The sequence below is a fragment of the Malaya genurostris genome, chromosome 3 (genome assembly GCF_030247185.1).
Source record: "Malaya genurostris strain Urasoe2022 chromosome 3, Malgen_1.1, whole genome shotgun sequence".
NCBI lineage: Eukaryota > Metazoa > Arthropoda > Insecta > Diptera > Culicidae > Malaya > Malaya genurostris.
Window position 1 is genome coordinate 168,114,445 of NC_080572.1, and position 13,714 is coordinate 168,128,158.

Sequence of the window (13,714 nt, forward strand, 5' to 3'; positions counted from 1 at the left end):
CTTGTTGAATCGATGGACCTTTCATCATTATATCATTTAATGACACGCCACTTGATGTTTCTGCTGAACCATTGAACACAGTTCGAAGCTTTGTGGTGCTGCTTCCTGGGTTTATCACTGGATGATGTGGGAAATAATATTTAACTCCTGATGCTTCATTGTTATCTGAAAACAATTCCATATGGCCTAAGTCTTGATAAACTTTCATGAATGACACGTATTCCTGTTGGAGTAACTTATTTCGTTGGAATCTATTCTCCAATTGAAAAAGCCTTTTCAATGCTGTTTGTTTGGAATCACCTAATTTATGAACGCTGTTTTGTTTTAAGGGTAACCTTACAACAAATCGTCCGTTTGAATCACGCTCTGTTGTTTCAACAAATATCTGTTCACAGAGCATTTCCTCGTCTGTATATTTTTGTATATGTAAATTCGTAATGTTCTCATTCATAAATCGATCAACTTCATTATTTACTTTCATTCGTGTAACATCTCCACCGATGAGCCACCCAATTGCACTATTTTGAATTGAAGGTAAACAAGCTGAGAGTTTCTTGTTTCCGTCACGAATGATGTCAAATAGCACATCCGCTCCCAGCAATAAATCCACTGGAAGACTTAAATAAAATTCCGGATCTGCCAGATTTAACTCAAGGAGTTCCCATTCACTTATATCTATATTCTCCTGTGGCAATGGACCAGTAATAAATTCTGTTACCAATACCGGTATAGTCTTTTGATATTCAGAATTTTTTGCTTTTATCGTAATATATGCCAGTTTTTCGATCCGATGTGTACGGTTTCCTAATCCTCTCACTTTTACTGTAGTATTAATCACTTTAATACCACCTTTCTCAATCAAATCCGAACTTGCCATATTTGATTGCGAACCTGAGTCTAGAAGTGCTCTACATGTCATAAGTGACCCGTTATGAGATTGAACTAACACTGAGGCTGTTGGGAGCAGTGATTTGCTTGGCCAATGATCGCACAAATTTAGGGTTTCTGTGGAAGTTTATTAAGTTCAAAATAATATTTAGTATAAATGTAATGTATATGTATTTCTGTACTGTATGTGTTATGTATGAATGTAGTATTAAGTTTGTGTCTTGTGTATTTGTTTATATTTATGGATTTTAATTTTGTTATGTATGTATTTGAGTTTATTCTTTACGTGTAAGTGTATGCTTTTTGTACTTTTACTCACTTTCACGATTATGATTTTCCTGTTTTTTAAATATTTGTTTGTTTTCTCGATGAATCGATGTATGATGTTTACCACCACATTTATAGCAACCTTTATTTCGACAATGTTCCGCGGTGTGATTTGACTTTAGACAGTTGAAGCATAAAGCAAATCGTTTAATTAATTTCACTTTTTCTTCTAAAGATTTTCGCTCGAAACGATAACATTTTGCAACAAAATGTTCTGCACCACAGGCAACACATCCTAGAGTATCAGCTCTAATAGTCATCGTTCTGACTTCTGGTTTGTACTTTTTGTGATGTGAGTATTGTTCTGTTGTTATTTTGCGCTTTTTTGGCATAGCATCCAACATTTGACACCTGTCTAATACAAATTGCTCCAGTTTTTCATAATCTGGAGGTGTAGTTCCAGATGCTAGTGACTCCCATTCTCTTCTGGTTGTTGCGTCGAGTTTGTTGGCCATTAGATGTACAAGAACAGCACTCCAATATTCCACTGGTTGATGTAATATCTGCAAGCACCGCAGATGTTTTCTAGCAGAATCAAAAAGATTCCGTAGAGCACTTGCGGATTCCTCTTCTACACATTTCAATTCGAACAGATCTCTTGTGTGTTTCTGCACCAGTAATTTTGGATTATTATATCGCTTTTGAAGAAGGTCATACGCTATGGTATAGTTCGATTCCGTTGTTGGTAGTGAATCAATGATTGCCAGTGCTGTTCCTTTAAGGGACAGTTTTAAATACTCGAACTTCTGTATAACTGCTAAAGTTGATCGGCTATGTATTAAAGCATTGTACTTATCGTACCATTCAAGCCAGTTTTCATTCGCTCCGTTGAATATAGGCAGATCCACTGAAGGAAGACGTACATTGTCTCTACTCGATGATTCTGATACAGCGCATTTTTTATTGGTGATGGTTTTTTCAAACAACGAAAGGCCACTGACATACTGCATCTCGATTGTATCTCTGCTGTTGTACTCTTCTGGATTCCATTGCTCCAACCAACTTTGCGCCAAATCAAAATTTTTATAACCCTCTTTCAGCATTTCTCTTCGAGTCTCTAATGCGAAAATATCGCTTTGATAAACAGCGATATTTTCTATTATAGCGTTGATTCGAGAGATAGCGTGATCTCTTTGCATAGCATACCGTTCATGTTCGGATTGCACTACTAGAACAGATGGGTTATCTAGAGGATCGATTTCTTCGTTTTCGTTGTCCATAATTTTAACCTGGAGGAATAAACATAACCTGATCAATTTTGATGCACATTAATCTAATTGGAGACATTTTCTTGTTTGAAGCCTATAACCAACGTGTCGTTGATAAATATATTACAACTTCCACGACCCTTGTGTCGTAATTTGAACTAACCCATGTGTTAGTATAAATAATATCTCATATTTGAATCTATTTTTTCTAAAATTTCACGACCCTAGTGTCGTTCTCATTGCTAACCCACGTGTTAGCTTTACCAACGAATGTATTCCAATTGGATTTTCATTTTCTCTCTTTTAATTTGATCAATCCAGACGATAATTTATTTCTCATTTACCTGTTGGTATAATTATCATCGACTCATGGCACTCCATTTTTTTTTTCGCATCCGGCTCGAAGGACCATTTTATGTTCAGTAATTTAACTCACCTTTTATGTTCTTTATACCTCCGTGGTTCAACTAAGAAAGAGAATGAAACTCGGTTGCTATTCAGTTTTATCAACATGATGTCACCAATACCATCATGTGTCAATAGAGCTCAAAGACAGTGCGGGTTGCAATATTTATTATATCACATCTTACAATTATCTTGTTAAGAATGATGACTCATATAAATGAGAATTCATTTTTTTTACCAGAGCAGTTTGGATTTCGTCATGAACATTCAACTACTCATCAACTTGTCAGAGTAACGAACGTGATAAAATCAAATAAATCTTCTGGGTTATCCACTGGAGTTGCTCTTCTAGACATAGAAAAAGCATTCGACAGTGTTTGGCACAAAGGTTTAATAGCAAAAATGTCTGATTTCCAGTTTCCTATTTATTTGATCAAAATAATTCAAAATTATTTAACTGATCGTACTCTTCAGGTTAGCTATCAGAATTGTAAATCTGAATTGCTACCCGTACGAGCCGGTGTTCCGCAGGGTTCGAGTGTAGCTCCAATCTTGTATAATATTTTCACTTCTGATCTTCCAAATCTACCCGTTGGTTGTCAGAAATCGCTATTCTGTGACGACACAAGTCTGTTAGCCACAGGTAGAAATCTAAGAGTGATCTGCAGTCGCCTACAAAGAAGTTTAAATATTTTCAGTGATTATCTGTCAAAATGGAAAATTAAACCAAATGCAGCAAAAACGCAATTAATTATCTTTCCTCACAAGCCAAGAGCTTCTTTTCTTAAACCAAACAATAATCACATTCTCAAATTGAATGGCTTGGAATTGACATGGTCTGATCAAGCTAAATACTTAGGTTTAACGTATGACAAAAAACTCACTTTCAAGGATCACATTGAAGGAATCCAGGCAAAGTGTAATAAATATATTAAATGTTTATATCCTCTTATAAACAGAAATTCTAAGCTCTGTCTAAAAAACAAATTGTTAATTTATAAACAAATTTTCAGACCAGCCATGCTTTATGCGGTACCAATTTGGTCAAGCTGTTGTTCCACCAGGAAGAAAACGCTTCAAAGGATTCAGAATAAAATTCTGAAAATGATTCTGAAGCGTCCTCCCTGGTTTAGTACAAATGAGTTACACAGACTCACAAATATAGAACCATTAGATGTAATGTCACATAATATTATAAGCAAATTCCGACAAAAATCGATGCAATCTTCAATTGAATCGATTCGCTCTCTGTATTAGTTAGTAAGTTAGTATATAAGTTCCTTTTCCCCATTACACAATACAAGTAGGTTTAGAATTTTCCCTACACAAAAATCTCAGAATTGCGGAAGCAAATGATGTCTTCATGGTAATAACCAAATCATATATATATATATATATATATATATATATATATATATATATATATATATATATATATATATATATATATATATATATATATATATATATATATATATATATATATATATATATATATATATATATATATATATATATAACAGGGCTGAAAAGTCACCACTGGTGGCTGAACACCCAATTTAAATCTTAATAATTTAATTTTAACTCATATTCCAATAAATAGTTATTTAAAAAAAAAAAAAAAAAAAAAAAATTAATGTGGGTTAACAGACTACAGTAATAAAGAAGGGGAGGCAGTTTGCATCCCTGTAGTAAGATTGATATCGCCGTTATCTCTTATAATATACTTTTGAAGTATTGTTTTTGTTTGAACAACTATTCAAATTTCGCATTTGTCTAATAGTTCTGCCGCTTCAAAATAGATACAGACTAAAAGAATGAAGAATATTATCAGTCTTGTTATGCACAGTTGTTGCACTCATTGAAAAACTTGCTTTCTTAATAAGATTCAATTCACCGTTGGTTGAATTGGTCGTTTTGCTTTTTACCTTCAAACAGAAGAGGTGGAGATAGCTGCAAACCAATAATATTGGCGAAAAGCTATCAATCATGCATTGATGCATTTTCCGTCAGCCACGGGGTTCGATCATTGATGATGCCATACGATACTTTTCTATCGAAGTTTACAGCAACTTCGGTTCGGTTTTTATGATGTTGTAGTGAAATTACACTGAAGGATGCTCGACTGAGGGCATTCGTTAACAGTTGTGAGTTATAAATTTTGAATATTTTGTATACAAATATGGGTGTGCTATGCAGTTAAAATGATTTATATTTATTTAATTCATTGATAGATGTAGAAATTCGGCAAAATATTGAAATAATCTTAGTTTGAGGCTTGTGGCACAACATTTCAACCTTGTTTCACAATAAGACTTTAAACGGAAGGTAAGCACTTTTACAAACTTAACGATTTGTAAAGAAAATCAATCGGAAAGCTTGCCGACCATGCTCATGTGTGACCGATATCATCGATCGTGATTGCAATTCGATCATATTTCAACCTAGACTTCCGGGTATTAAGATATTGGGTATTCTTTACCGACATGTTAGATTTTTTTTTGTGCTAATCAAGATATTTTCTAAATTTATCAAATTTACAGAACCTTATGCCAACGTTTTTTGGCTTAACTACTGATCAAACGATCTAATGAACTTTTTTGGGTCATTTTTTATGGAATAGTTTCGATTGAACAGATATTATTTCTCATTCGAAGATCGGATTGTCTGTTGATAAAAAACTTTCATGTAACTCTCTGTTCAAATATGGTAGGACCTGACACCGGATTTTTATGTCCGGTCGGCACATGGCTGGTCCGAGTCACATACCTATCAGATTCAACAAACAATTGCACTTCGTATAAGTTCGACACGCGACAACTAGGAGTAAATTGATACACGCAAAAACTGGATCATCAGGTTGTACGCACGAGTTCGTTGTTCGCTGGTTGTTTTGATTTGTGACAAAACGTGTGCCTGCATTTTGATAAACGCTTGTACTTATAAGGCACACGATCAGTTTATAGCAACGTGCGTTGATTAATAATGATCGAAACGCATCGGGTAATGCAGTGGAGAACAATGAACATACATTTCTCGTATCAATTTAAAATCAATTGAAGGATGAACTTTTTGTTGTTCACAATTAATCTAAAGCAAATAATACTATGCGTGCTTCGGAACTTAGTCATTTTGCAGCGAGAAGAAAAGTAATTTTTGAATTTGGGTATGTTTTATCTTTGCTGAAGATTGAAGATCAGTTTTTCTACAAAGAAAATTGGATAAACAACTGCAAACGCTAATTGCCACACAGTATCAAAAAATCTTAAATGGAATTTCGTAATTTATTTGAATTTACAAGCCAAAACACCTAACATTAGAGATGCACAGAATTGGGGTTTAGAAAAACATGCGTATCGGGATCGGTTCGGGTATAGGTGACCATTTCTTATTTTTGAACGAGTAGGTTAATGGGGGGGCAAAACAAGGACAGGGGCAAAGCGGATAAGCTTTATATCTTTTCTGGATTTTCTGGATCTACCGAAAAAAATGGAATTTCGTTTTGAAACACCCTCGAACTTTGTCCTGCGTTATCGTCGTCATTTTTCTTGAAGAAGTATTAATTTCATGACACGAGTTATAATCGTTCGAAATTTTTAATCGCACGTAAATTATCTCAATGCATATTGAAAAAAAAAAATGTTTTGTAATGTTTGATACTGCTCTCTTCATTTGTCGATAGCGTATTATATTTTTCGTTTCCGAGCATTATTGTGTTTCTTACGAGTTGGAAAGAAAAATGTTTGATCGTGCAAAGTGGGTAGGATAAAATGAAGTATTGCACAGCGCTCGGCGACGTTTATCTATTTTACCCAAGTGGGTGCAAACTCTGGTCCACCCTACTAATACAGTTTCGATGAAGAAAGAATTTAATTTTCGTAGTATTCGGTGTAATTTTTTTTTCGACAGAATGATACGTACTTACAAACGAAACTTAATTTTTTTATTAAAAAAATTAATTTTCTAATCATCAATAGTTAACAAAATACTGGTTTCATAAACTTTCATGAATATATGGTATTGTAAACGGGTTAATGTTAAATTTTATATTATCATGAGATTTTATAAAGTACTCCGCTTTACCACCTACATGGTCGTTCAATTACTTTTTTGTCATGAATACGTTAGTTTTTTCTTCGTACTTTAAACCTGATACATTTTAAATATCATATCACTATGTCCGGTATTCAATCGTTAATCTAAACACTGTTTTTATCAAGCAATTTGTTATTATAAATTACATTAAAAATAAACATTTATTTTGTCCATGATCTCATAACTATTTCAGGTTTGTTTGTAACAGTTCATTACATTTATTCGATGCAAGATAGCTGTCTATTAGTTGAAGTCATTACGAGGAAATAATTGCTGCTAACTCTGCTATATAAACAGATGCAGGTTCTTGAAGCCTAAATGAAGCCGAAACATTATTGTTGAACATACCTAACCCTGCCGCTTCTTCAATTCGTGTAAAACATTTTCTCAGAGTCAATATGCCTAAACTTACTTGAAAATATTTTTCGGGATTTCCATCGAGCGTAGGTGATCCGGGATTCCACGCACTTCGCGCTGCATGGATGTGTCGAAATATAACATTGATTTAGGGATATTTAGGAGGCTGGTACGGATAGGAATATATCTTGAAGGGTTGTTTTCTTGTGACATGTGGTTAAAATATACTGTCATGAGTCTTGTTTGAGATTGAAGCTCAACTAGTCTTTCGAAGTTACTAATAACCAGGGCATTTAGTACGTCACATCTTTTTAGCAGTCGTGATGAAAGCTCCCAAAAGCGATCTTTAAATGGAGGAACTCCCGCCAGAACTTCAAGACTCATTGTATGTGTCGAATGCATGCAGCCAGGCGCGGCAACTATGGGGAGGGGGGCAAGCAGTTTTTGTCCCCCAAAAGATTTATCGAAGGGTCCAATATTTTAGCTATTGGAATAAATATTAGACAAATTGCTAGAAATATCTTATGATGTAATACATTTTTCTGTTATCCTCGTAGTTAGTATCCGTAATCGTTCATTTTTTTTAACTAAGTTACAAAAATTTTTAAACTAATGTACTACAATGTGAAATGTGCTATACTTTACCACATTCGAATATATAGTAATAAGTATAAGGTAAAGAATAGTAGGGAAAATATTTGTTATTTTTTCTTGGTTGCTTTTTATTTGCTCTAACCTCTCCGTTTCCTCTATAAAAATGCTTTATATATTGCAAAGTTCAATGATCTGTAGTAATAATTTTTTGTGTCCCCCCCCCCCCAAATTTTCATGAAACTTGCCGCCCCTGCAGGCAGCCTAAGGCAATTCGCGAACAACGGTACTGGATTCGTTCTAATTTAATAATATGAGAGTTAGCAGGGGAAAAGTTCATTTACTTAACGTTCAAGATGAAATGAGTTTTTTATCGAGTTATAATTTAAAATTTACATATAAAGATGGTCGGTTTCAAACTCGACTGGCTCGAGTCTGGTTCGGGTAAAAACAAAAATTATCGTGTTTCGGGTAGGGTACGGATGAAGATTCCAATTTTTATCGGATACGGATTTGCAAAAGAACTATTATCGGGTTTAAGTAAGGGTTTTTCTATTTTCAATAAGGTGCAAGTCAGGTTCGGGCTTAAGAAATCCCATACACGACCATATCTAGAAAAAATGTATTATTTAATTAACTATACAGTTCATTTTGCTGCATTTGACATCGTAAAGAACTCCATTTTCGGCAAGATGGATATCAATCGGCCTCAGCTTTCTCCTTTAGACGGGTACGGATCGGGTTCGTACGGACTTGGAAAATAATTTTTCTCACATTCGGGTTGGATTTGAGCTAAACAATACTATCTTTTACATGGAACCAGGAAACTATTTATTCTGAAGTACTTTATATCCAATTGAAGGGTACCGTTCAATAACACAATTTCAGGTTAAGGTTTCTAAGTTCTGAAACATAGTTAATCTTCCTGTGACGAAATCTTCATGCTTAGAAGGTCTCATTGTAATCTGTAGGTGTAGGTGTAATGAAACATTTATTCGGGTTGGCCCGAAATTCGTAGTGTATGTGTAATTGACAAGATAAAATAATACATAGAACTTAGTAAGTTTTTCGATCACACCTTTCATTTCCCTTCAATTTCAAAAAAAAAATTCTCGATCAATAAATGCCTACTTAGTTTCTGAGCAAGGCAGAATCTTCTCACAAATCGAGTTTTATTAGATTCTGAAATGAGTGTGACTTTCAGTTTAGTTTTTTTTACCTTTTTTTATAAATATAAAAAATGGGTATAGAATTCGCTCAAAATTTAGAAAAATTTTCCGAGGCCCGGAGGGCTGAATGTCATATACCAATCGATTCAGCTCGACGAACTGAGCAAATGTCCGTGTGCGTGTATGTGTGTGTGTCTGTATGTGTGTTGTCAACTGAGAGGTCGAGATCTCAGCGATGGCTGGACCGATTTTGATCAAACTAGTCGCAAATGAAAAGTCTCCCCGTCACCCAGAACGCTATTGAATGGTTTTTAGATCGGATGTTTACTTTTTGAGTTATACGAAGTTTTATGTCAAAATTTTCAGTTCCTGTCACATTTGACATTAAAAACAGAATGTATTTTCAGAGTTAGATTCCGCACGGTAATACCTATCCAACAAGGCATATATTGTTAAAAAACGTCCATTTTTAACGGAGATATCGAAATTTTTGTGTAAGCGACTTTTTGCCCTATTCCAGTAGTAGAAGTTTTGAGCGCTGTCTGGCAAAGAAATGCTTGGGAGCAACATAAAACCCGATTTTTTATACTGTTACATACATTTGTTTCTATGTACCCAAAAGACTGTGTACAGCATGATATTTTTTTTTTTTTCATAAATACGTTTATTTCTTAAGGCAGTTTACATAAGTTTTTCTTCGCCGTAGCATCACTTTTACATAATATTCTTATCCTAATTTAATTCTAACATAGTCACAACGTTTTGCATTTATTAAAACATATTCTCTTATTACTTAAATATCATCTTAGGTAACTCGTCATTAATTATGAAATCTACTCGGAAATATTATTTGAACCAAACGATTAACTTCTATAAATTATAAAATAAGCTGTTATTTTCAGACATTTTGTTAATAATTTCATAAACTGTTTCGAGTTTGTTTGTATCATTACATTATTTTTATTCTAATTTAGCTATTGGTTGAACTCATGGACGCACTGGGATCAGAACTAAGTCTTGAAAGGGGCCTTTATTAAATTGAAACTCCAGTTTTCTTTATGAAATGATAAATAAGTTTCATGTATGAAAGGTCACGACAAGCAAGAATGTCTCGAACTGGGATATTGGATAGTCTACCTTGGGTACGCAAAGAATTTATTAGTTGAGATCTGACATCACGATACTCCACGCATGTCCAAACGACATGATCAATATCTCGATAACCTTCGCCACAAGCACAATGATTAGTCTCGGAGAGCCCAATTCGAAGGAGATGTGCATCTAACGTGTAGTGATTGGACATGAGTCTGGACATCACACGAATGAAATCTCTACTCACATCCAGTCCCCTGAACCATGCCTTTGTCGATATTTTCGGAATAATTGAGTGCATCCACCGACCCAGATCATCTTTATCCCAAGAAGCTTGCCAGCTGGCAAGTGTTCTTTGGCGAGACGAGCTATAGAATTCGTTGAAAGCAATTGGTCTCTCATAAATTTCACCCTCAATAGCACCACGTTTGGCTAAAATATCGGCTCTTTCATTGCCAGGAATGGAGCAATGAGCCGGGACCCAGACTATAGTGATTAGATAATTATTGTTCAATATGTCGTTCAGGCACTGTTTTATTTTGCCCAGGAAAAACGGTTCAGTCTTGCCAGTCATGTTTGAGCGAATGGCTTCAATTGCACTCAGACTATCTGTGAAGAGGAAATAATGGTTTGGAATTAATGTGACGATTACACTCAAACTATAATGAACTGCTGCTAGCTCTGCTATATAAACAGATGCAGGTTCTTGAAGCCTAAATGAGGCCGAAACATTATTGTTGAACATACCAAACCCTGTCGCTTCTTCAATTCGCGATCCATCCGTGTAAAACATTTTCTCAGAGTCAATATGCCTGAACTTACTTGAAAATATTTTTGGGATTTCCGTCGAACGTAGATGATCCGGGATTCCACGCACTTCGCGCTGCATGGATGTATCGAAAAATAAAGTTGAGTCAGGGACATTTAGGAGGCTGACACGGATAGGAATATATCTTGAAGGGTTGATTTCCTGTGACATATGGTTAAAATATACTGTCATGAATTTTGTTTGAGATCGAAGCTCGACTAGTCGTTCGAAATTATTAATTACCATGGGATTCAGCACCTCACATCTTATTAGCAGGCGTGATGAAAGCTCCCAAAATCGATCTTTTAATGGAAGAACTCCCGCCAGAACTTCAAGACTCATTGTATGTGTCGAATGCATGCACCCTAAAGCAATTCGCAAACAACGATACTGAATTCGCTCCAGTTTGATAATATGAGAGTTTGCAGCGGAACGAAAGCAAACGCATCCATATTCCATCACTGAAAGTATCGTTGTCTGATACAATTTTATTAGATCTTCCGGATGAGCACCCCACCAAGATCCTGTTATTGTTCGAAGAAAATTTACTCTTTGTTGGCATTTTGTTATCAGAAACCTAATGTGTCCTCCCCACGTGCATTTGGAATCGAACCACACCCCGAGGTATTTAAAAGTTAAAACCTGTTGGATCATTCTTCCCATCATATGGAGCTGAAGCTGCGCGGGATCATGCTTTCTTGAAAAGACGACTAACTCTGTTTTCTCCGCAGAGAATTCGATACCAAGATGAACAGCCCAATCGGACAAGTTATCTAAGGTATCTTGCAATGGTTTATGCAGATCAATAGCTTTGGGTCCAGTAACTGAAACCACGCCTTCATCTGCCAATTGTCTTAGTGTACATGGGGTTACTAGACAGCTGTCAATGTCATTTACGTAAAAATTATAGAGGAGCGGACTGAGGCATGAGCCTTGCGGGAGACCCATGTAACTATTTCTGAGTGTTGCCAAATCGCCATGTGAAAAATGCATGTGTTTCTCTGACAAAAGGTTGTGCAAATAATTATTTATAACCGCTGGGAGTCCATTTTGGTGAAGCTTGTCTGAAAGAACATCAATGGAAACTGAATCAAATGCTCCTTTAATGTCTAAAAATACAGATGCCATTTGTTGCTTTTGAGCGAAGGCAATTTGGATGTCAGACGAAAGTAATGCAAGGCAATCATTCGTCCCTTTATTTCTACGGAAGCCAAACTGAGTATCTGACAACAAACCGTTCGTCTCGACCCAAGTGTCGAGACGTCGTAGAATAATTTTTTCGAACAATTTTCTGATGCAGGACAACATCGCAATGGGTCTATATGAGTTGTGATTGGAAGCTGGTTTCCCCGGTTTTTGAATGGCGATAACTTTCACTTGTCTCCAGTCAGGTGGAACAATATTTTGCTCAAGAAACTTGTTGAACAATTCCAACAAACGTCTTTTTGCGAGGTTGGGCAGATTCTTCACCAAGTTGAATTTAATTCTGTCCAACCCTGGAGCGTTATTGTTACAAGACAAGAGTGCTATAGAAAATTCCATCATTGAAAATGGGTTATTAATAAAACCATTATTTGGAGGAGATTCCCGTATAATGCTCTGCGTAGGAACAGAATCTGGGCAAACTTTCCTAGCAAAGTCAAATATCCATCGGTTCGAGTATTCATCACTCTCATTGCCCACGTTACGATTCCTCATTCGTCTGGCCGTGTTCCAAAGAGTGCTCATTGAGGTATCTCTTGACAAACCTTCGACAAAATGTCTCCAATAGCTACATTTTTTGGCTCGAAGTATGCTCTTGTACTTGGTTTCTAAAACCATAAGTTTTTCAAAATTCTGAGGAGTTCCTCCTCCCCGTTTTAGAAACGTCTTGCAAGCATTTTGTTTTGCGAGTTTAGCCTCTGAGCACTCTTTGTCCCACCAGGGGTTGGGAGGCCTTCTGTTAGTCGTTGGCCCAGGAAAGCGTTTAGTTTGGGATTGTTCTGCTGCCTCCAGAATCGAACAAATGAGGAAGTCATATTCTTCAAGTGGAGGGAGCTCTTCCATTGAATTCAAAATACTAGAGATACTACTTTGGTATTTAATCCAGTCGATATTTTTTGTCAAATCATATGGAATACTAGCGGAAGTAGCAATGCAATTGCTACTGCTAATTGAGATGATGATTGGTAAATGATCGCTACCGTGTAAATCAGGCAGTATTTTCCAGGTGCAATCTAGTCGAATTGATGTTGAGCAAAGAGATAGATCTAATGCACTTGGGCGTGCCGGAGGTCTTGGGATCCGTGTCATGCTACCCATATTTAATACCGTCATGCTAAAATTGTCACAAATGTTTTGTATTAAAGATGATCTGCTATCATTGTAAACGGAACCCCACATAATACCGTGCGAATTTAAATCCCCCAGAATCAATCGTGGTGCAGGAAGGGCTTCAACCATTTCATTAAGCTGTTGCTGTCCAACTTGTGCTTTTGGAGGAATATAAACCGAAGCTATGCAAATATCTTTGCCTTTAATGTTTATTTGGCAAGCAACAACTTCTATACTAGAAGTTGAAGGGATGTTTAATCTATAAAAGGAATAGCATTTCTTAATTCCCAAAAGCACTCCACCATACGGAGAGTCTCTATCGAGACGTATTATGTTAAAATCATTAAAATTTAAAGCTATGTTTGAAGTAAGCCATGTTTCGCATAAAGCAAATACATCACATTTTTGACTATGCAATAATATTTTAAATGAATCAAGTTTTGGCATGATGCTTCGACAAT

The 13,714-nt window shown here is 35.8% G+C and overlaps 1 protein-coding gene across 1 annotated transcript; it reads right to left on the reverse strand.

The window, feature by feature from the left end:
* Positions 1-1,199: 1,199 nt before the first annotated feature.
* Positions 1,200-2,435, reverse strand: LOC131434097 (uncharacterized). Its single transcript, XM_058600742.1, has one exon. It carries the CDS (start codon positions 2,433-2,435, stop codon positions 1,200-1,202), a length of 1,236 nt encoding a protein of 411 aa, XP_058456725.1.
* Positions 2,436-13,714: the final 11,279 nt, after the last annotated feature.